The following is a 24,536-nucleotide window of genomic DNA, read 5'->3' as shown; positions in this document are numbered from 1 at the left end:
GGTCTCCGAGCAGTAGGGTAGTAAAAGATTCATGCCCACACATTTGCAACTACCTGACTCTGAGTCTCAAGATGGAAACAAAATGTCACCATTATGCCTCTGTGATTATTGCTACTTTCAAATCTTTTTCCATCATCAGTCCTGAAACCTTGGCATTCTCTCGTGTCCTATCACCAAGTTCCTTGTGCTACAGAAAGTGACAATAAGAACCAAATGGGCATTCTTCACATATTTTCTCCAAATTCACTTGCTTTTCTCTATTCTCTAGAAACTTGGAAGGACTAAGATGAATATATCAAATGCATTACAAACAACTTTATACCAGTGCTCTCTAGCAAACATACAGAATCTTGCAACAGTAGTTCTTCCTTTAGATGACTTACTCCATAAAATTATAATTATTAGCAGAAGAAATTACTGTTACTAATTTGCTCAGCAACAGCCAACCGATCTGTATATTTACCACCAAACTAATCCAATTAAAAAATTACGCTCTCATTTTGTGAAGCCAGGCTTTTTTCAGTGAGGCTATCTATGCTCAAGCCATATTCTTCCAGTTTCCTTGCTCAGTTTAATCTTTAAAGCCAAAAGAAAATGCATACTTAAATTTCCTCTCCACATTTGATAAGCTCATGGCCAGACCTCGCTTACTGTCTAATTAATAACATCATTATCAATTACAAAAACTATTTCTACCCTAGAGTAGCCGTTTATTTCACTATTTTTCACTTCTCTAGAACAAGGTATAAATACACAATTTGTTCATATTAAATCAATTATCCATATTAAATGAATTATACATTCTAATAATTGGAAAGAAACATATTCTTACCTTCGCTTCCCCCAACTCATGCTCTCTTTTTTTTCTTTCATCTCAGCTAGCAGTCATATAATGAAAGGTCACTCTATCACTAGGCTTGTCTCAATTTTTTTTTAATTCTAAAGTAACTCACAAACAATACAAATATACTCATGTGCAAAAGTTAGGCACCCTTGGTCAAATTGTACACTTCAATAAATCCTTAAGCAAACAGAAAATGGCAAAAATTCTACATGATACAAAACGACATAACAGTGTTCTACAAATTTCAATGCATACTTTACAATTTACGTGCAGTTATTTACAGATTCAAGGTAAGAAGATACACAGGGGCAGAGGTTTGGATAATCTTTCAGGCAGTACTTTGTAACACCTCCTTTGGCAGACATTTTCTGTAGCCAGCCGAGTTGTTCTAGCTTTGCTTTTGGAATTTATTCTCACTCTTCATTAACACAACTCTTCCAACTGAGAAACATTCTGAGACTTCTTGGCCTGCATTGTACTTTGGGATCTCCCCACAGATTTTCAATAATAACTAGGAACTGGGAAGACCATTGCAAATCCTATGTTTTCTTGTAAGTTTGATTATTTATTTGGAGGTATATTTTAGCTTAAGAATTTCTGACATAAATGGAATGTTAACACAATTTAGAAGATGTTGCATGGGCACCGTGATGTAGCTGGTACCTGCAGAAACAACCAACTGAAACAGTCTTGAAAATTCAAATGGAAACTTCAGGATAATACAAGAAATGTCACTTTGTGGAAAAAAATAAGTATAAAAAAAGAGTTTACATTTCTAAATAAAGGCTTCATCTTAAACTATTAGCTAAAATAATATCTGTCTATATCTAAATGGAGTGTCACTTTTAGCTGCTATTCAGTCAAAAAGCATGGAAAACATGTAAACAAAATCTTCAACCTTTTTGAATGATTTTATTATAAACATGTTTTCTTGACAACAAAAATCTCAGATTTATCTAGGTTAGCCCATCTGAATAAAATTCCCATAGAATGCCAAAGAATTCTTCAAAGAAATTTTAACTGATGAACATGAACCTCAGCATTACATGCTAAATATATTTCAACCCCAATATCAGAAGTCTACTGATAATGAATGGCTCTGATCCAAGTTTATATTAACCAGTAAAGTAAATGTTATGATGAATAGTTTATTCTTGATCCCAAAAGTTGTTACTTTTCATCTGCTACAGAAATGGAAGATGAAAGAACCACATCAGATATACAAAGGACATCTGTGTCCTAAGCATCCACATCAACATAACAGTTCAGTTCAGAAGATCAATTTATTTGCCAGGAGCTACATCGGAATAATCCTTCAATACACCAGCCAAATGATCATTGTGAGTTTTGAACCTCCGTTTCTTCTGAGATGCTGGCTTCTTCCTCTTCTGGATAGGAACCTAAAAGAAGAAATAAGTCACATTCATGAGAGCCCTATTTCCCAAAGGATTTTCCCATAATAGAGCCTTCTCAATTGTAGTCTCCCACCTGTGGAGTATCTTGCTCCTCACTATTCCTATGATGAGCTGCCACAGAAAGGGGAAAACTGGCTCACGGAAAGAGCACTGGAAAGGAATCTTTAATTTAGAGTCTGCTTCTTTCGACTCTTTCAATTATGGTTAATAGGGTGTTTTTTTTGTTGTGTTAATTTTGTTCAAACCAAATCACAATTTGATTATGGCCAGCTGCCAGCAAGAAAAAATAAACACACTTTAAAATTCAAAATGCTTCATCTGTTGCATTCTTTAAGTTAGATAATGAAACTGATATATTGTAAGTGATCTGAAAATTCCTGCTTGTTAATAGAAAGGCTGCATAATAATCGTCTGACCTTCCTGCTATTATTACTAAAAAAGGAGAGATTAAATTTTGACACAAAGCCAAATAAAATCTAAATGCAAAAGCATGTGTAATCATTTCAATCTTTCTCCTGGTGCTTTTTTAAAATTTTGTTTCCTGCTGTCACAGCTGCTCTACTTGGGAGTAGACAGCATAGAAATATCAGAAACAAACAATGAAACCTATTTGAGCCTTTAGAGGATTGTACATAAACTATACAGGTAAGCCATCCACTAATACACAGGTGTTTGATCCAGAAATAATTGGAAATTACCCAACATCAGTTTTTGAAGCAGTGTGGTGAAATGTTTTGGCTATTACTCATGAGGGCATGAGTTTAAAAAAATGCTCCAAAGAGGTCCTGAGCAATCCCACCCCATCTCAAGACTGAAATTTTCCATTAGGGGATTAAGGGACAAAATGAGTATCTTAAATTAGAAAGTTTAAGACATCAACTTTGTTTCTGTCCAATCCCCAAAAGATTTTGATATAGAAATGAATTAAGCAAATAAGTAAACAAGTATATGTGTCTTTCAGAATTGCAATGATTTTATTAAACAAATCCAGTTCTACACAAAGCTATATACACTAACTTCCCATTGGAGCTCAGCTTTCTAAGGTGCACACAAGCCCTACAGTTGTAAGGACCGAAATGTTTAAACTAAAAGCACTCACCAGTCACAGATTCTTGCAAAAAACTGATTGATAGTACTGAGCAAAGGCACAAAACACAGAGGAAAAGTGAACCGCTTCCCCTCTTTCTAGTTCATAATTTACAACTCTTGTATTGCCAAACACTCAGCTCACTTTCTAAGTATGCAGTCTCTGTTTGTTTTTTCGAAAGGGAAAAGCCAATTCTTTGTCTTTATTGTGGAATAGGGATAAATTAGAGCTATATAGAACTTACAAGTGCATCCCATTCCAATCTCAAAAGAATTTTCATTCTTGAAGACTGAAGGCCAGACCAGATATTATCTGAACAAATGTGCAAACTCAGTTGCTCTCACTTCAAGGCTTAGAATTTATACATTAATTTGGGTGGTAGTGGGAGGACAGTTAAGCACTCCTGCAAATGTCCCCATTTCTCCCATATTAGCATTATTTTAAAAATGGCTTTATGATCCAAGTTTGTTCTTGTACCTCTTATTTTTCCAAGAAGCCAAGGCACTTGCATGTGGTTTCAAATATACACAAAGGCCAGATTGTACAGTTTATTAAGCACTTGCTAAAGAAATCATATGACAGTATTTGAAAGGATTTGTAATTCTGCTCCTTTTGAATTTTAGGGAATTTTCTTCGTGCTGGACAGTGAGAGAAAGACAGATCTCTATGTGAAGCCATATTTCAGGATATTTTTGAATTTCTGTGCATGTAACACACTCGCCTCTCTTGTGGGCAGTACACATATGGGTCAATATTGGTTGATCTTTGTCTTAGGAATCTATGCAGTCCAAACCAAGCAGCAGTAGGCAAGAAGGAACCAAGTCATTTTTCTACAGCAGCAGTGGATTGCTATCATGGGTACCAGTGAAGCCTCTAAACTAAGACCCAAATGAGAGAACTGCCTCATTTAGTGTTAGGAAAATGTATCCAGTCAATTGCCTTGTAATCTCATTCTCTTAAGCAACCTACTCATCTTTCCCTCTTGCATACTTAATTTCCTATAAATTAAGTGTATTAATTCTGATGAAAGAAAAGGCTTATAGAAAGTTGCTTACTAATTTCTTTGGGCCTACATCTTGCATAGAGGAAATACCCTGGCGTTTCAGATAGTCTTGTATCTTGTCTTCATCCATAGAATCCACAGGAACACTCCTCCAAAGTTTTTGAAATTCTAAAATCCCAAAATGAATACTCATTAGTTTCCTTACTCCTTTCATAATTATACTACTCAACTGATATCCCACATTGACTGCAATGCTATATAAAATAGTAACAAGAAGCATAACCTTTATTATGAATTGTACAGAATAAGAAAAGGGGGCCAAGATAGGTAAATATTAGCATACAAGAATTCTAAGACAGAAGAGCTAAAATTAGATAATTACAAAATGATTTAATGTTTAAATATATGCAATCACAATTACTATTAAATATTTGTGCCACAGTGAATAAAAAAGGGCAAAGTAAATACCAATTCCCACTCTCAAGAGTTCCATCAATCTCTTGGGATCTGCTTCTGCTCCCAGACTGGGGTTATGTTTAGTATGTATATGGAGGCCTTGTTGTTGAAGTGGTCATGTTTATAAGAGCCATGGTGGCACAGTGGTTAGAATGCACTACTGCAGGCTATTTCTGCTGACTGCTGGCTTGCCTGTAGTTTGGCAGTGCAATTCTCACTGATTCAAGGTTGATTCAGCTTTCCATCCTTCCCAGGTCAGTAAAATGAGGACCCAGATTGTTGGGGGCAATATGCTGAACCGCTTAGAGAGGGCTGCAAAGCATTGTGAAGCAGTATATACAGTCATGGCCGAAATTGTTGGCACTCCAGAAATTTTTCCAGAAAATCAAGTATTTCTCACAGAGAAGTATTGCAGTAACACATGTTTTGCTATACACATGTTTATACCCTTTGTGTGTATTGGAACAAAACAAAAAAAGGCAGGAAAAAAAGCAAATTGGACATAATGTCACACAAAACTCCAAAAATGGGCTGGACAAAATTATTGGCACCCTTTCAAAATTGTGGATAAATAAGATTGTTTCAAGCATGTGATGCTCCTTTAAACTCACCTGGGGCAAGTAACAGGTGTGGGCAATATAAAAATCACACCTGAAAGCAGATAAAAAGGAGAGAAGTTCACTTAGTCTTTGCATTGTGTGTCTGTGTGTGCCACACTAAGCATGGACAACAGAAAGAGGAGAAGAGAACTGTCTGAGGACTTGAGAACCAAAATTGTGGAAAAATATCAACAATCTCAAGGTTACAAGTCCATCTCCAGAGATCTAGATTTGCCTTTGTCCACAGTGCGCAACATTATCAAGAAGTTTGCAACCCATGGCACTGTAGCTAATCTCCCTGGGCGTGGACGGAAGAGAAAAATTGATGAAAGTTTGCAATACAGGATAGTCCGGATGGTGGATAAGCAGCCCCAAACAAGTTCCAAAGAAATTCAAGCTGTCCTGTAAGCTAAGGGAACATCAGTGTCAGCGCGAACTATCCATCGACATTTAGATGAAATGAAACTCTATGGCAGGAGACCCAGGAGGACCCCACTGCTGACACAGAGACATAAAAAAGCAAGACTACAGTTTGCCAAAATGTACTTGAGTAAGCCAAAATCCTTCTGGGAAAACATCTTGTGGACAGATGGGACCAAGATACAGCTTTTTGGTAAAGCACATAATTCTACTGTTTACTGAAAACAGAATGAGGCCTAGAAAGAAAAGAACACAGTACCTACAGTGATATATGGTGGAGGTTCAATGATGTTTTGGGGTTGTTTTGCTGCCTCTGGCACTGGGTGCCTTGACTGTGTGCAAGGCATCATGAAATCTGAGGATTACCAAAGGATTTTGTGTTGCACTGTAGAGCCCAGTGTCAGAAAGCTGGGTTTGCGTCCGAGATCTTGGGTCTTCCAGCAGGACAATGACCCCAAACATACGTCAAAAATGGAGAAATGGATGGCAACAAAGCACTGGAAAGTTCTGAAGTGGCCAGCAATGAGTCCAGATCTAAATCTCATTGAACACCTGTGGAGAGATCTTAAAATTGCTGTTGGGAAAAGGCGCCCTTCCAATAAGAGAGACCTGGAGCAGTTTGCAAAGGAAGAGTGGTCCAAGGTTCTGGGTGAGAGGTGTAAGAAGCTTATTGATAGTTATAAGAAGCAACTGATTTGAGTTATTTTTTCCCAAAGGGTGTGCAACCAAATATTAAGTTAAGGGTGCCAATAATTTTGTCCAGCCCATTTTGGAGTTTTGTGTGACATTATGCACAATTTGCTTTTTTTCCTTTTTGTTTTGTTTTGTTGCAATACACACAAAGGGAATAAACATGTGTATAGCAAAACATGTGTTACTGCAATACTTTTCTGTGAGAAATACTTGATTTTCTGGAAAAATTTCTGGGGTGCCATCAATTTTGGCCACGACTGTAAGTCTAAGTGCTATTGCTATTACCTAACAAAGAAGGGTTTTATTCAATGAATTTATTTTAAAGCTAAAGAGAATTGGAGCCTAAATGCAGTCCAGATTCACCTACATCTGAATGGATATAGGACTACGAAATACAAAGGGCATTGAAAGTTACAGCAAACCTGCAGAGTGTTGTTATTGCTGAATTTCATAATTAGAGCAAAATGTGGCTGGCTGATTGAGAAGGCAGATAATTTTCCCCATAACCTCTTTCTGAGAATTAAGTCAAATGCAGACTTAAGGAAGGAAACATTTTCTCTGGAGACAGGAAATGCCCTTCAACCCTAGGTATTGCTCACAATGCTCGGCAGGCTGACTGGGCAAGTTTGCTGGACTTTCAAAATTGTTGTTTTTCAATATCAGAAGTATAACGATTTACACCAATTGGCTGATATTTGAAGTGTGCAATGCATAGATGTGAATAGTTTAGCCAAAACTAGAGCCCTGTCAATCAATATTTGATGCTGAGATTTCAGAGCAGATTTACTTTTTTTGGGCTAAGAGAGAAGTTTGGTAATTTCAAATAACCACTAAAGTCCAACTTATGTGCTTTTTAGATCGCTGTCCGAAGCTGACATGCAGCTGGTGTAGTCTTATTTGGAGATATGCCTACACACTGGAAGAGGGTTTTTTTTTTGTCTTTTGTTATTTTCTATTAAGGACAATACAATAGTCCTTGGCAATTGGACTGGATTTTTTTATCATAAGCAATGCGGATGTAAAAATGCAGTGCTAAGTGACCACCTCGGTTAGCAACGTCAGTCCTGGCAGTCCTGGCTGCTGTTGTTAAGGGAGGACATGATTGTGAACTGAGAAGAGGCAGGAGTCCGACATAAGCAAGATGGCGGGTGCTATGGACCTGTGTCAAAACTAGCACTACAGATCATAGGCAGGCAGATACTATGGGAAGGCTCTATAGGGTGAGGGTGGATGCTATGGGCAAGCACAATGAAGTGTGAACAGGTACTGCGGGTAGTTCTATAGATTATGGACACATAGGCAAAAAAGCAGGAACAGGAATGAGATGCAACCTCCTCCTAGCTTCCCCACTGACTCTGGCTTGTGGGAAGCTGAGAGGGAAAGCAGAAGATGGTGATTACATGACGATGAGATGCTACAATGGTAATTCAGTGACAACTGCCGAGAGCCTAAACTATAATCACATTTAGTGTCATTGTTAAGTCTCAACTGTCTCTGAATAAGTGGTTGTAACTCACCCAAGGATAACCTGTACCAGGAGAGTGGCTATAGCCTGTGGATTGGTAAAACTTATAGATTTTTGTTATTCTGGACCAAGTTACAGTACATTGTTGTTTGAATGAGGACTTAGCTTATTGGGTATCTATATTGTTTTGTTTTTTTAACCCAATGGGTTTTAACTAATGGATCAAATTCATTTCCTAATGAACTTATTGTCATTTTGGCAAATGGAGTCTCTCAGCCTAATCACACTATTCAAGTCAATGAAAGATACATAGATAGTTCTCAACTTATGACCACAAATGAGCTCACAACATAGGATCACAATTGAGTCCACAATCCTGGTCGTGTGGCAATCATGTGACTGCCTTGTCAATAACTGCAATCCCAGCTCTCCCCATTGCAGTTGAGACAAGTACCTGTTTTTACAATATTTCTGATGGCTAGAAAGAGCCTCAGAAACATGACAAGCAAAATGCCATCTGTTACAATGTTCTGAAGCTCTTTCCTCTTTTGGAAAAATTGCATTGCTTAGTTTTCTACAGTAATTGCGCCTAATGTTGTTCAGCCACCCTTGTCAGTAGCTGCACGGAAAGAGTAGGTAAGAAGACCTATGTGGCGGGATGGAGAGAAGGCCAAAGCTTCTGGGAACGGTGGAGAGGGGAAGTGGTGTGGTGGGGTAGAGAGGCCCAGTCTTCCCAGAAGAGTGATGGAAAGGGGGAAAGGCCTATATGCTTGTGTGCCTAGCCGGCTGAGGCCTCCCAGCCTGCAATGGGGAAAACTTGAGTCACTCCTGTGGTAGTAAGATCAGGTCCACTGCCAAGCACCCACATTTTTGTCATGAGACTGCAAAGCGCTGCAATATTCAGAACTTTGAGAGGGGATCATAGGTCCCTTTATTCAGCACCATCATAATTGGTTATAAGTCAAGGACTACCTATAAAAGCATCTGCTGTTTCTCAGTTGATAAACATTCTATGATTGATACACTGGTTTTGATTTATTTATTTATTTTGGTGGGTTGTATTTTCATCCTATCATTCTTTTACGAGGCAATAATAACAACAATAACAACTTTACATGGGTTTGAGAATTTATTTCACAATACTGTGGGGTTTTTTTTTTACTTCTTGCTATCAATGCATTCTTTGATATATTTGTGAATATTAGTTCAGTATATTTGGATGATTAATATTAAGCAGCCATTGGACCTGACAGTTTTAATATTTCATCCAACTGTTTCTCCTTAACATCAAAAGAAAATATAACATCATTATCTTCGATGCTTTCTGATCCCCAGTGGCAACATTATGTAGCAAAGCCAGAGAATCCTGAATACAATGACCTCACCAAACTGGAAAGAAGTTGGCCATCGGGAGCCACGTGTTCACTACGTCACTTATTTTGGATCCAAAGTATAAAAGATTCATTGTACTGTATGCAAGTTTTTAAAATTGCATTATAATACAAAGTGACTTTGAAATAACTCCCAAATTCCTCAAGCCAAACATTTTGCCTCTTGATCACAGAAAATAAAGGGGACAAGAGAACTCAGATAAACTGCAGGCAACCTGCCTCCATATATCTTTTCAAGTGCTTTCCTGGAATGCCTTTATCAAGGCTGCGGCTGGTACAATTTCATTTCCCTTCATTCCATACTGATTAAGTCAGACAGGGTCTGTCAATGGGCCTTGTTCACAAGCCATAAATAAAATGTAAAGTATAAATTTAGGAAGTTCTTTCAAGTATTTCTACCTATGCAAAGATTTGTTTTGGTGTACTGAATAAATAATTTGGGCAGCCTGGTGCAAGCCAAAGCAATAATCCATAACATTTTTTCTTTTATATTGGTTTTACAGAGCTCTGCTCAATACACTGATTGCCAGTTCTTGGATATTTCTTCTCAAGTCATGAAAATTCTACTTCAGACTTCAAAACTACTCAGGACCAAAAGCAATCTATTGGAAATACTATATTGATTTTAAAAGCAAATCCTGGTGTAAACATGTGTTTTATGATTACAGAGAACACCAATGAGTGCCCAATGTCGACAACAGTTGTGGGTTTCTACCGGTTCACCCCAGTTCAAGCGAACCGGTAGTGGCAGCGGTAGGAGGGTCCATCCACCTGTCCGGACGTCATCATGGACCTCTGCGCACGCTCACAGTTCCGAACCGGTAGCAAAGGTAAGTGGAACCCACTACTGGTCCACAACCAAGTGATCCCTGGTGCTAGAGTTGGCAAAACATAATCTCTGTATCAAGAAAGATGAAGTGCCCCAGGGAGCTGCCATGCAAGGGCTCCCATTGATCCCATCAGTCATCTGGCTCAAACGTCCATCCCTCACTACACAGAAGTTGTTCTTTTTCACCCTTGCACATTTCTTGTACAGTCTTATACTCTTATGGTTTCATATACATTGTGAGTATGCAAATTCACATTTATAAAATAGAAATATTGCAAATAAAGCATATTTTAAAATAATAATTAGAATGGCACTATATAAAAAGTATTACATTGCTTCAATAGTCTCTGTAGAAAAATTAATTATTGCATTGTCCTCTCATGACTGGGAAAAACTAAAGCAGCTGCTGGCCCTTAATTATTATGGTAATTCTACTAAAAACAGAGATAGTATAAGAGGAAGTATAATACTTGAAAACTACCTCAAACATGCAAAATAAAAGTGAATATAAGCAATTTTAATAATTAATTGTCCTATTGACTCAAAATAGTACCTTAATGAGGTGCAAACTGTGTATTTCACTGAAATGAAACATCAAACACAGAACAAGAATTACAGGGTTGGAAGGGATCCTGGAGGTTTTTTAGTCCAACCCTCTACTAGAGCAGGAGACTATCCATAATATCCTAACATCCAGAATATTATAATGGCTCTGGTCTTACATACTACTTAAGGAATAAGTAAAAGCCTCAGTAAAAAGTCTACAGTATTTAAAGTCAAAACATTAGCAACTTCAGGTTGTTCTTAACTTACCCAATTAAGTATTTTGATTAAGACAAACTATACTTAATGCTTTGAGGCCAGAGGTAGCCCAATAAAATCTTGTTTGCTACATATCCTTTCCTGTATATTTTCAACTATATCACATTTATTCAAGCATTTTTTTTCTCTAAAACCTTCCCAAAGTATTTGGTTGATTAACCCTAATTGCAGGGGGAAAAGCTTTGGCTCAGAAACCTCAAGTTTATGTTTCCAGAGGGAGAGTAAAACATTCCATGACAGTTCTTTTAACTATTGAAGTAAAAACAAAACTGGATATTTATGATATACTTTAAATCAATTTTTAAAGGAGACAAAAATGCATATAATAGGAAGTAGCCCAATTATGAAATAAGTGTACTTGCTACCTGACCTGATCATAAGTATTTCAAAGAGGGAGCAGAGAAGCACACTATCTTTTAACTGATTTAAATTTGTGTGTAGTAACTAACAAAGTTCAGGATTATCAGAGTCCCACTTGTTTTCAGGAAAAGGAGACTGCAAAATTAAGTAAAAGAAAGAGGTACTCAATTATTCTTAATAATGCCTAGGTTTATAACCTTCATTTCCTTAAATTACCCAAGAAAGGAAGAAAGATATTTCATTCAGTTACTACTCATTTGTCAATTGCTGAAAAAGGGATTCCCTCAAATATATTTTCCCCTGTAAGGAAATAGACATACTGAAATACTAGAATTAATAGAAACTTGCTAATTGTTTCTTGCAACATATATATGTATGATATATGATGTCTTTGTATACCTGCATGCTGTAATACAATTTGTTTCCTGTGACACTGACATATATATTATGCCCTTTGTAGTTATAACACAAACATGCCACATTGACTAACTTCCTGGATTGTTATTGGGGTCCCTTGTGAAGTATCTGGCATTTGTCAAACTATGTCCCACCATTTGATCAGAGCCTTATCTCTCCCCATCTTGCCTAAGAACTTATCTCATCTTTGATCTTTTGAGTTCCCTCCACTCCAGGGGGCCAAATAGCCAAGTGTGAACACAAAGAAGATGATCAGGAAAGAGATAACGCTATATGTGCTCATTAAGAGGCTCTACCCTGTTTCAGGGGACATACAAACCAACTTCCAGGATACACAAATCAAAGATGCCAGAATTGAAGGCTTATGACGTTCCTAAAGAATATAAAAGGCATTCGGATTCCCTCTCTTGTTTTTAGTTCTTCCCTGCATGTATCTTGTATGTGTTTGGAACAGCTAACCATTTAAGCTTGATCAAGATTAAATGCTATTTTACTCAAGCCTCTGTTTAAGTTTCTTGTTTGGCATTTATGAGCTTAAACATATTAATATTGGACCTTACACCCCAAAGGGAAAAGATAGATAACGTACAATCAAGTATTGTCTCTTGCTTAATGTGAATGTTCAACCTTCCTATTTTTAACCTCCCCTATATTCCAACATTATGTTATCGGGTTTTTGTGCAAACAATATTCAAACATATTAATAAAAAAGCTACATATGAGGTTAGTGGAAGACTCCTCCCCCTCACTTCCCCCAGATATTGCACACTGCAAGGGAAAAGTAACGATAATTAATCAATCACTTAGAGAGATACTGTGGACTGCTGAAGCTGCAGCAGAAAGATGAATGTTTATACCATTTTTCTCTCCAGTGATTCCTTATCTATTTCTAAGCATTTCTAAATATTGTGATTTAAGTTAAAGAAATAAAAACAAAGAAATGATGCTCCAACCAATTCTTAGAATATAAAAATGGATGGTAAACAAACTCCAGTGTTTGTTTAGCAAGGGAGATATGGGATGATCTGATGATAGGGACTGCCTTAGGGGTACTGGAGGAGGTTGTGGGAAACAAGAGTGGTCTTTTTGATGTGCTGTGCATTCGTATTATTTAAAATGTAGGCCAACTTTTATTGTTTCGATGCAGGGCATGTTTTGCATGTGATAAACTTTATTAGTGGTATGTGGCATTAATGAATATATGCATTGATATTTTGACATATGTGAAATCAGTGTTTTATTATGCTTTTGAGAAGATATGCAAGATGGTATTTGGAGTATAGGCTGCACTTTTTGTACTCGGCTTCTTAGAAAACTAACTTGTTTCTGAGCTTCATTTGCTAAAACAGAAAATAGGTTTAAAAAGCAGTTTTGTACTTTGGGAATCAGATCGTGCCTCAGTCATGTTTTCAAGAAAATTACATCTCTTTTAACCCCAAATTTGCCATTTAAAAGCCATTTTTGAATAAGTAGCACTTATTCCATTATAGCCATTTTTAAACAGAATCTATGACTTGTTCTCAAATTTCCCGATATGTGCAGTAGTCCAAAAAATATTACTTGAATGCCTCTCTTAACAGAGAGTTATGTTTTCGGGCGTCTATAGGAGGGCTTTCTAGCACTTATTGTAAGACATGCACTGATTGATACAGAAAGAATGCCACCAGATGTTTAAAAAGAGAAATGCACAAGGTAAGGATTTCCTTTCCTTTTTTGGCAAGTAAGAAAAAATGAATGCCAAGATGGTAAAATACTACACAAGGTATATATATATATTTACATTCTAGAAGTGTAGTGCTTCTTTTGGGCCAATTTGCAACTAGAAACAAGGTTGCAAAACTACTATATAAACAGTTAGGGAAACAGTTATGAGCCCAGTTGAGGGCTCCTTTGGATGGTCACCCATGTATAGTATAGTAGTTAATAACTTGATTGGTCTTTGAAAACTATTGTGTGTGGACTTCATTATATCAGTGCAACCAGTTATTTTATAGATATATTGGAAACTGAGCAGCCGATCTTTCACACCTTGGACCTGTCCCAAATGTATAGTCTCCTTAATGGTTTTGTATGTGAAATTCTTTTAATGGTGCTTTGAGTTCTTCTTCTCTTTGCCAGACACTAATAGACTATGGACTCCTTATCTGCCTCATATGCTGGGGCCAGTGGGGAAGATATTAAAAGAAGTAATTCCCCAGGAAGATGGGTGGTAACCTTCACGGCGAAGGTTGTAGAGAGTGTGGTGGCATGTCAGCTGCCCCAGTACCTGGATGAAGCTGTCTATCTAGACCCGTTCCAGTCCGGCTTCCGGCCCGGATACAGTACGGAGACAGCTTTGGTCGCACTGGTGGATGATCTCTGGAGGGCCAGGGATAGGGGTTACTCCTCTGCCCTGGTCCTATTAGACCTCTCAGCTGCTTTTGATACCATCGACCATGGTATCCTGCTGCGCCGGTTGGAGGGGTTGGGAGTGGGAGGCACCGTTTATCGGTGGTTCTCCTCCTACCTCTCTGACCGGACGTAGACGGTGTTGACAGGGGGGCAGAGATCGACTCCAAGGTGCCTCATGTGTGAGGTGCCGCAGGGGTCGATTCTCTCACCCCTTCTGTTCAACATCTACATGAAGCCGCTGGGTGAGATCATCAGTGGCTTCGGGGTGAGATACCAACTGTACGCTAATGATACTCAGCTGTACTTTTCCACCCCGGGCCACCCCAGTGAAGCTGTCGAAGTGCTGTCCCGGTGTTTGGAAGCCGTACGGGTCTGGTTGGGGAGGAACAGGCTCAAACTTAATCCCTCCAAGACGGAGTGGCTGTGGATGCCGGCACCTCGGTACAGTCAGCTGCAGTTGCGGCTGTCTGTCGGGGGTGAGTCATTGGCCCCGATGGAGAAGGTACGCAACTTGGGCGTGCTCCTGGATGGTCGGTTGTCCTTTGAAGATCATTTGGCAACCGTCTCCAGGAGAACTTTTTATCAGGTTCGCCTGATCCGCCAGTTGCGTCCCTTCCTGGACCGGGATGCCTTATGCACAGTCACTCATGCTCTCGTTACCTCTCGCCTGGACTACTGCAATGCTCTCTACATGAGGCTCCCCTTGAAGAGCACCCGGAGACTTCAGCTAGTTCAGAATGCGGCTGCGCGGGTTATTGAGGGAGCGGTTCGGAGCTCCCACATAACACCTATCCTGCGCAGACTGCACTGGCTACCTGTTGTTTTCCGGGTGCGCTTCAAGGTATTGGTTACCACCTTTAAAGCGCTCCATGGCTTAGGACCGGGCTATCTACGGGACCGTCTACTGCCGGCCTATATCTCCCATCGTCCGGTACGTTCCCACAGAGAGGGACTCCTCAGGGTGCCGTCAGCCAAACAGTGTCGACTGGCGGCCCCCAGGGGGAGGGCCTTCTCTGTGGGGGCTCCGACCCTGTGGGATGAACTTCCCCTCGGACTTCGACAATTACCTGACCTTAGGACCTTTCGCCGTGAACTTAAAACTTATTTATTTCGTATGGCTGGACTAGCCTGATTTTTATCTCTAAATTTTAATTGAATTTATGGGTTTTTAAAGTTTTATAATTTTATGCGGGAGTATGTTATTTTAACATTTGGGCAAATTTAAATTAGTTTTTTAAGGGATGTTTTTAACTATTGTGTGTATCTGTATTTTATCTGCCTGTTCACCGCCCTGAGTCCTTCGGGAGAAGGGCGGTATACAAATTAAAATATTCATTCATTCATTCATTCATATTCATTCATTCACTAAAACCAACCCAGAAAGTGGAGTCAGTGTGTATAATCCCAGAGAGTTTCAGGGAAATGAATTCTGACATCTTAAAACTCTTAGACCATGAGCTCAATCCTGTGGTTACATCCACTCTATGCATAATTAATTCTCCCTGTAACCATTTTCATAAAGTAAAGAGTTCCAATATACTTTCCCCCCTCTAAGCTTCCCATAGATAGCCTTTTCTGAACAACCATACTTTCAAAATGTATTTTCCTTGCAGGTTTATAAAAAAGGCACTTTGATACTGGCAGTTCTAATCTTCATGCTTTTCTTTACATGGAACCGACCTACAGATTTACAAATTGCATGTAAAAGTTTGGCCACTCCAGTCAAATTTTATGAGCATCCCTAAGCATGTGTACAAATTTCAGAAGGATGTTAGGTTTAATTCTGAACCATGCAAAAATTGTAGCTGCTCCTCTTCTTTAGGGATTTATCATCAAAAATTGACTAAGAGAATTTAAAACTTCCCATGCAATATTATTTACCTCATCTTCAAGATCCCTTACCTGCCTAGTCATCATCAGCTCAGACTTAACATATATATAAAATGACATTAGTGACTATTTAAAATATAAATTAACTAGAAAACATATTTTTATAAATCGACATGAAAATATGACAACTAAGTAAATAAAAATAATTAAATACAAAATGTAAATACTAAAAGCCAAATAACTATAGAGGCAACACAGAGGACCTATAAGATAATACTGCCATCTAGAGTTCAATTTAAGGAACTTCCTACCTTCACCGTGATATTCATTTGATAGTATAGTTTTAAATTAATCTGCAAATGTATTATTTTGTTATTTATTATATATTAATTTAATTTGAATGGTTCCCACTCACCATGCAACTCCTGATCCAATGCCTGAGGAAAAAATAGATCTTCAGTATCCAGACTCAAATCTCCACACAATTAGGAAGCTCACTAGGTGATTTTAGACTAGCTATTTTTTCTCAAGTCCAATCTATCATGGGTTTGAGAGTAAAATGATGTGGTCCCATATACTAACTTCTTTACAGGAAAAGTAAGATAAGCAAAAAACAAACAAATAAGCAAACATTCCTACTTAACTTACCACAGTTTGTTTAATGACTGAAGTTACAATGGCAATTGAAAAAGTGACATGACTGTTTTTCACATGATCATTGCAGCATCTCCATGCTCAAGTGATTAAAATTCAAACACTTGGAAACTGACATAAATATGACAATTGCAGTGTCCTGGTCCCATGTGATCACCTTTTGTGTCTTTCTGATAAGCAAGACTCACTTAACAATCATATTAAATTGCAGTAATTCACTTAACAGCTGTGGAAAGACAGATTGTAAAATGAGGCAAAACTCACTTAACTGTTCTCAGTTACAAAACAGAAATTTTGGGCTCAATTGTGGTCATAAGTTGAGAACACATAAATTGAGAACACAAGCAAGTAGGGCAGTACAACAAAATATTATACTGTAAAACAAGCTTCTGTTCCAGAGTCAAATCATTCTGTTTCATTGTCTGTCACTATAATTTTCTCCCCCGCCCCCACAAATACTAATTGGCTATATTTTTCTCTTCAAAATTCCAACTGCTTCTGTTAGAAACTGTTTTCACTTCTTTTCACCGCAACAGAACTTTATGAACAGAAAACTTCCACAAGTTATCATTCTGTTCTTGCTGATCACCCTTCCTCAGTCCTTATTGAGCTATTTTAGATTCCTGCCTTTTTCTTTTCTGCTTTGGTTATATTCTGTAGGATACAGTTAACATTCTTATAGCCATCCTTATAGCAAAAAAGATGTTTATTTTTGTTTCCTATGTTTCCCTTCTTTAATGCAAGGTATAAATCATTATACCTCAGTTAAAGAGGGACTTAGCAAAGACATTAGACTCACTGATGTCTTCGGAGATCAAAGGAAGAAAATAAATAATCTAATCTAAATGCAGAACATTTGTTTAAAGAATTTGGGTGAAATCTGTTTCTCTCAAAGGGAAAGAAATAAATTATAATTCCTAGATCATAACTTAGAAATTTTAGAAAATCAAATAAAAGAATCTATCAAAGATCTGTGAGTTTGTTAGTGATTTCTTTGCAAAGAATAGAGAGTATTCAGACATTAGAAACTAGTTTATCAAGAACACTGATGACCAGGTAGTCCTCAACTTACAGCAGTTCGTTTAGTGACTGCTCGAAATTACAAGGCACTAAAAAAGTAAGTTATATTTTTCACACTTATGACCATTGTAGCATCCCGATGGTCACTGATTTACATTCGGGTGGTTGAGAACTGGTTCATATTTATGATGGCTGCAATGTCCTGGGGTCATGCGATCATCTTTTGCAACCTTCTGACAAGCAAAGTCCATGGGGAAGCCAGAATCACTTAACAACCATGTTACTAACTTAACAACTACAGTGATTCACTTAACAAATCCGGTTAAAAAAGTCATAAAATGGGGAAAAACTCACTTAACAAATTTCTTACTTAGCAACATAAATTTTGGGCTCAATTGCGGCCGTAAATTGAGAACTACCTGTACAACTCTGCATATTATAATACAACATTGAAACTCTCCACAGAGTTTAAGGAAAGGTAGACTCTTTAGATAGCATATTCAAATTCAAGTTATTAAATGTTAAATGAACTGAGACACAACTAAAGAATATTTTTGGAATTTCAAACAATAGAATTAGCACATTTAGCATATATATTTATGACACAAATGCAAAGTTACAATTGAATGAAAAAAACTAACCTTCATCCACTGTAAATTGACAGCTCTTATCATTGTAGAATAAAATTTTCTTCTTATCAGGACGGGTAACAAAGATGATCTGGTCTCCTAAAGCCTGCCTCAAATATAAATACAGAATGGTAAGTGTATATCAACTGTAATTTCCAGAATGCCAAGATTTTGCACAACTTTGTCTGCAAATATAGATATAAAAAATGTTCAGCACTCAGAGCCCATTTTAGAATCAGATTGAAGTGGAAACTTGCAGTTGATTTGCTCCATTTATACAAGTAACAAATCTGTATCATTTGCAAGCATTTTATGGCAGATTGGACAAAAATACTGTATTCATAATGTTCTCCATTATATTTACACATTTTTAGTGTTTATTTCAGGGCTGTCAAACTCCCAGCCCACAGGCCAGACGCATCACGTGCTGGCCAAACCCACGCCTGGTTTAGCAAAGGGGAAAAAAGACCCGATACGTCACGTGAGGGCAACATGATGATGTGAGTTTGACACCTCTGGTTTATTTCTATCCCGCTCAAGATGATATACCTTATATTTCTTCCTCTTAGTTATTTTCTCTCTATGAGGAAGACTGATCCAAAGCCATCCAATTAGATTCCATGGCTGTGGATGGGCTAGAACTTGGGCCTCTCCACCACTGAATGACGGATTAGCAAATTAAGAAAAAGTAACTATTAAAGTAACTTACTGTTTGATTTAGGTTTTGAAAAACTTATTATGTAACATAGCTTTGCCATTATCTCTAGAAGAATAGATAATAGACATCAAGATTATTGGCAAAGATTAGCTCCAGGAGATAATTCTTCCCTTGCTATATTGGACAAGGAAAGCATAATTAACTGCCTTGTCAGTTACCCTTTGAGTATGTGTAATAGCTTCATGTGGCTTTGAGAAACTGTGCCACAGGGGAACAACTAATTTAGAAATACGTTTTTTAAAAATAGGTAAAATTTATTTTCATAAACATTTTTTTGAAAAAAGTTTTTTATTTCTCATAAAAATATTGTAAATGCAGTCTCTTATCCATTGTTAATCATATATATACTCTTTACACTTCATATTAATTCATTCATCATCCTAAGAAATTTTTTAAAATATAAATAGTTATATATATATATATTTGGGGCTGCTCTTCTACCATTTCTTCTCCCTTATTTTACAACAATCCTTCTTCTCCTTCTTCTCTTTCCCTTCCCTCCCTTCTTCTATCCTTTTCTACTTTCTTCTTTCCTCCTCTCCTTCCTCTTCTCTACTTCCCCTTCCTTTCCCCCATTCCTCCCTTCTTCCCCCCTTTCTAAGTTTCTCTCCTACTCTTTTCCCCCTCCCTTTCTTCCTCTCCTTTTCCCTTTCTTCCGTTCCTCTCTCTCCTTCTCCCCCCCCAATCTTACCCTCTACTCTTTCCATTCTCTCTCCATTGTTGTATTTATTTTCAATTCAATATTTTCCCTATTGGTATCTGAGCAGCCCCAATTTTTTATTAATATGTACTTTTTCAATTTCTTTTCCATTTAACTGATTTCATATATATCATTATAGTTGTACATTTATGTAATAACATTTTTTCCTTTCCCCCCCACCTTTCCCCTTTTCCATTTACATAGGTGTCATCGGAGTTTCTATTCCTTTTTTGTCTTCTCTCATTTACTTTTACTCTGTCTAGTTTTTTTAATCTGCCATCTTTTATTCATATTTCTTTTCTAACCATGCATAAACTTGTCCCCATGTCTTGAAATACACCAACTCCTCTTTAACTTTTATTCTTAATGTTAGTCTATTCATGTCTGCACATTCTAAAATCTTCTTTATTACTTCACCTTCTGACGGGATTTTTTCTGTCTTCCTATTTTGTGCAAATACAATTCGTGGCCCTCTTATTATGTGAATAATTAAATAAGTATCTTCTTTACTATATCTCTCTGGTAAAATATCCAATAAAAAATTCTCTGGTTTTAATTCTATACGCTGATGTACCATTTCGTCTAACTATGCCTGTATTATAGCCTAAAGTGAGCAAATATGTACAAAAATATAATTCAATACCTGCCATTTTGTGAAAGAATGTGTTATCATAAGCTTTTGGCTTTAATCAAAATAATAATGCATCTTAGATGTGAAAAGCCAAAATTCAGAATCTTTTGCAGCCACTAGGAGGAACTTGTCAACTCTAGAAATCCTAAGGAATTACTGTCAGCATCAGTTTTATATTTGCAAATTTGCTACATTTAAGCTGTATTGCTATAATTGTTTGGATGTAAATTTCACTGAATTAAATACAAGTTTTGACAAGATGTACAGTATATAAGCAGTGTAACACTGATTTGATAAAATAATAATGGCAATAGCTGCAATTTTAATCATCTCCATTTTAATGCTGATTTTTCTATTTTTTTATGTGTTCTTTTTAGTGACTGCTGTATCTAGCCAAAGTTACTTCTCATGAGATATTCAGCAGCTGCATAAATTTCTTCCAGAATTTCTTCTGTATTGCCAGTTTTTTACAGAACCTGGAAAAGCTCCAATTACTTCACTCCTGATTAGAAAAACAGGATCAATAATCAACACTATAAGCAACTTCTATTTTCTGACATCAATCATGAAATAACATGCAAACCAAGCAACGAATAATTAAGAAATGAATCTGCGTGATATGAAATGGCTCACTCTTAATATTAACCATTGGCTTTGAGGTGAATATGCTATGTCAGCTATACATCTTCTCAGGTGTAACAAGGTTCTGTAAAATAAGTTTATAATTCTTAAATCTCTTAGATAATGTTATTATTTCATTTATTTATTATTGCATACGTGTGTATGTATGTGTATGAAAGAGCAGAGAGAGAAAAAGAATGTATGTATATGTGTGTATATGTATAGTTATTTGTATTTTAAACTGATACAAACATACAAATATAGCAATAGTACTTAGATTTATATACCGCTTCACAGTGCTTTACAGCCCTAAGCGGTTTATCAACTCAGCATATTGCCCCTAACAATCTGGGACCTCGGAAGGATGGAAGGCTGAGTCCACCTTGAGCCGCTCAGAATTGAACTCCTAGAGTGAGCAGTGAATTAACCATGCAGAATGCATTCTAACCACTGAGCCACCACAAAATATATTAAAGTATACAAATACATATACCTATACACATGGTTTTTTTAAAATACAGATTAGTGGCATGGTGGCCTAGTGGTGAAAATGCTCACCTCCCACTTGGAAGGTTGAGAATTCAATCCTAGGTAGCAATAGATATTTCTCTCCTCTAGGGCGCAAAGAAAAAAATATCTGCTGCGAACTCCATGTGGCGTCAGGAAGAGCATCCGATCAGTAAACACTCAGCTCCATTCAGCTGCCCCAATTCTATCCTGAATTAAGGGATTACAGTGTCGTAAAAAGGGAGTTTTTTAAATTTGTATTTTATACTGATATTGCAACTTTTTATTATCCAGATTGCTAATTTTAATTTCTTCTTTCTTTCTTTATTATTCAAATTTCTATACCGCCCTATCTCCCGAAGGACTCAGGGCGGTTTACAGCCTTATAAAACATAAAGTATAAAATAAATACATGTTAAAACAACATTTAAAAAACTTATTCCATTAGGCCAAATTTAAAACTATAGTTAAAAGTACAAAACCCCGTTTAAAATTAGTTTTAAAATTAAACCCTAGGCCAGCCCTGCACAAATAAATAGATGTGTCTTAAGCTCGCGGCGGAAGGTTTGAAGGTCTGGAAGCAGACGTAATCCTGGGGGGAGCTCATTCCAGAGGGTGGGGGCCTCCACAGAGAAGGCCCTTCCTCTGGGTGTCGCCAGTCGGCACTGCCTGGCGGACGGCACCCTAAGGAGTCCCTCCCTGTGAGAGCGTACGGGTCGGTGGGAGGTAGTCGGTGGCAGCAGGCGGTCCTGTAAATAACCTGGCCCTATGCCATGGAGCGCTTTGAAGATGGTAACCAAAACCTTGAAGCGCACCCGAAAGGCCACAGGTAGCCAGTGCAGTCTGCGCAGGAGTGGTGTCACATGGGAGCCACGAGGGGCTCCCTCTATCACCCGCGCAGCTGCATTCTGAACCAACTGAACCCTCCGGATGCTCTTCAAGGGAAGCCCCATGTAGAGAGCATTGCAGTAATCCAAGCGAGATGTGACGAGCGCATGAGTGACCGTGCATAGGGCACCCCGGTCTAGGAAGGGGCGCAACTGGCGAACCAGGCGGACCTGGTAAAAAGCTCTTCTGGAGACGGCCGTCAAATAATCTTCGGGATAGTTTGGACCAAAATTCGATTCTCTCGCCCCTTCTGTTCAACATCTATATGAAGCCGCTGGGTGAGATCATCAGTGGCTTTGGGGTGAGATACCATCTGTACGCTGATGATACTCAGCTGTACTTTTCCACCCCGGGCCACCCCAATGAAGCTATCGAAGTGCTGTCCCGGTGCCTGGAAGCCGTACGGGTCTGGATGAGGAGAAACAGGCTCAAACTCAATCCCTCCAAGACGGAGTGGCTGTGGATGCCGGCACCCCGGTAGAGTCAGTTGCAGCCGTGGCTGACTGTTGGGGGCGAGTTATTGGCCCCGATGGAAAGGGTCTGCAACTTGGGCGTCCTCCTGGATGGACGGCTGTCTTTTGAAGATCATTTGACGGCTGTCTCCAGGAGAGCTTTTTACCAGGTTCGCCTGGTTCGCCAGTTGCGCCCCTTTCTAGACCGGGGTGCCCTATGCACGGTCACTCATGCGCTCGTCACATCTCGCTTGGATTACTGCAATGCTCTCTACATGGGGCTCCCCTTGAGATCATCCACCAACGCGACCAAAGCCGTCTCCGTGCTATAACCGGGTCGAAAGCCGGACTGGAACGGGTCTAGATAGACAGCTTCATCCAGGTACCGGAGAAGCTGCCATGCCACCACACTCTCTACAACCTTCGCCAAAAAGCGAAGGTTGGAGACTGGACGATAATTACCCAAAATAGCTGGGTCCAGGGAAGGCTTCTTGAGGAGGGGTCTCACCACTGCCTCTTTCAAGGCGGCAGGGACGACCCCCTCCAACAAGGAAGCATTTATAATCCCCCGGAGCCAGCCTCGTGTCACCTCCTGTGTGGCCAGCACCAACCAGGAGGGGCACGGGTCCAGTAAACATGTGGTGGCATTCAACCTCCCCAGTAACCTGTCCATGTCCTCGGGAGCCACAGGATCAAATCCATCCCAAACAGTCTCGACAAAACGGATCTCTGACATCTCACCTGGATCCACCCAATTTTGATCCAGGCCATCCCGAAGCTGAGCGATTTTATCGTATAGATAACCACTAAACTCCTCGGCACGCCCTTGTAATGGGTCATCCCGCACCCCCTGTTGAAGGAGGGAGTGGGTCACCCGAAACAGGGCGGCCGGGCGGTTATCTGCCGACGCAATGAGGGAGGCGACGTAGGAACGTCTCGCCTCCCTCAGTGCCACCAGGTAGGTCCTACTAAAAGACCTAACTAGTGTCCGATCAGCTTCCGAACTAATATTAGTGTCCGATCAGCTTCTGAATATTCTTATTGTATATGTATAACCTGAAGAAGCCATTTAGGGTATTCTGATTTAATATTGTGCTTTAGACAATTTTTGGGTCTGTATGTATTTTTCTTAAGTATTCTGATATTGTTAATTTAGTTTTTGACATTTTGAATATTTTAATATCCATTTTCTTGTGCTGGTTAATGACCATAATAAATTTGAAAAATAAATAAATACATTCAAAGAAATTCAAAGATCTATTTTTTTTCCAGATTCAGAAGCTGCCAAATAGTTTAAGAAGAGACCTGTGAATTTGACATCAGGATTTAAAAAAAAAGAAAATTTGCTCTACATTATAATTGAAAAAACTGTTACTAATCCAAATACCTTGTAACCAGTTAACAACTTCAAAAGATGCAATGATAAGTATTGCTTACCTTAATTGCTTTTTGTGCATTAGGAAGACCTTCCTCAATATCTTCCAAAAGTATTCCTCCTAATCCTCGTTGATCATGCTTATCCAAAAGCCTCAACAGGGCCTTTTTATCTTTTAAGTTATACTTAGGCTTGAAAGCATATTTCCCATCTATAACTTCTATTTTAGGATTGCTGACAAGGGCCTATAATGAAAACAAAACAAAAAAGAACTCAGCTGATAGGAAATAGCATACCATTTTCTATACATGGACTTTGT

At 38.4% G+C, this 24,536-nt stretch overlaps 1 protein-coding gene across 1 annotated transcript in view; it reads right to left on the bottom strand.

Annotated features, from left to right (window-relative positions):
• Nucleotides 1–917: 917 nt before the first annotated feature.
• Nucleotides 918–24,536, bottom strand: part of GTF2E2 (general transcription factor IIE subunit 2) — a 45,381-nt gene continuing 21,762 nt past the window's right edge. The window contains exons 5-8 of the mRNA XM_058173223.1: nt 24,280–24,462; nt 18,338–18,431; nt 4,402–4,517; nt 918–2,244 (exon numbers count right to left, since the gene is read on the bottom strand). Of these exons, the coding sequence (XP_058029206.1) occupies nt 2,128–2,244; nt 4,402–4,517; nt 18,338–18,431; nt 24,280–24,462 (510 nt within the window). The 3' untranslated portion in view covers nt 918–2,127. The remainder of the gene's footprint in view (nt 2,245–4,401; nt 4,518–18,337; nt 18,432–24,279; nt 24,463–24,536) is intronic.

The sequence above is a fragment of the Ahaetulla prasina genome, chromosome 2 (assembly GCF_028640845.1).
Source record: "Ahaetulla prasina isolate Xishuangbanna chromosome 2, ASM2864084v1, whole genome shotgun sequence".
NCBI classification, from domain to species: Eukaryota; Metazoa; Chordata; class Lepidosauria; order Squamata; family Colubridae; genus Ahaetulla; species Ahaetulla prasina.
Note: the sequence above shows the minus strand (reverse complement) of the source record. Positions and strands in the feature narration are given on the sequence as shown.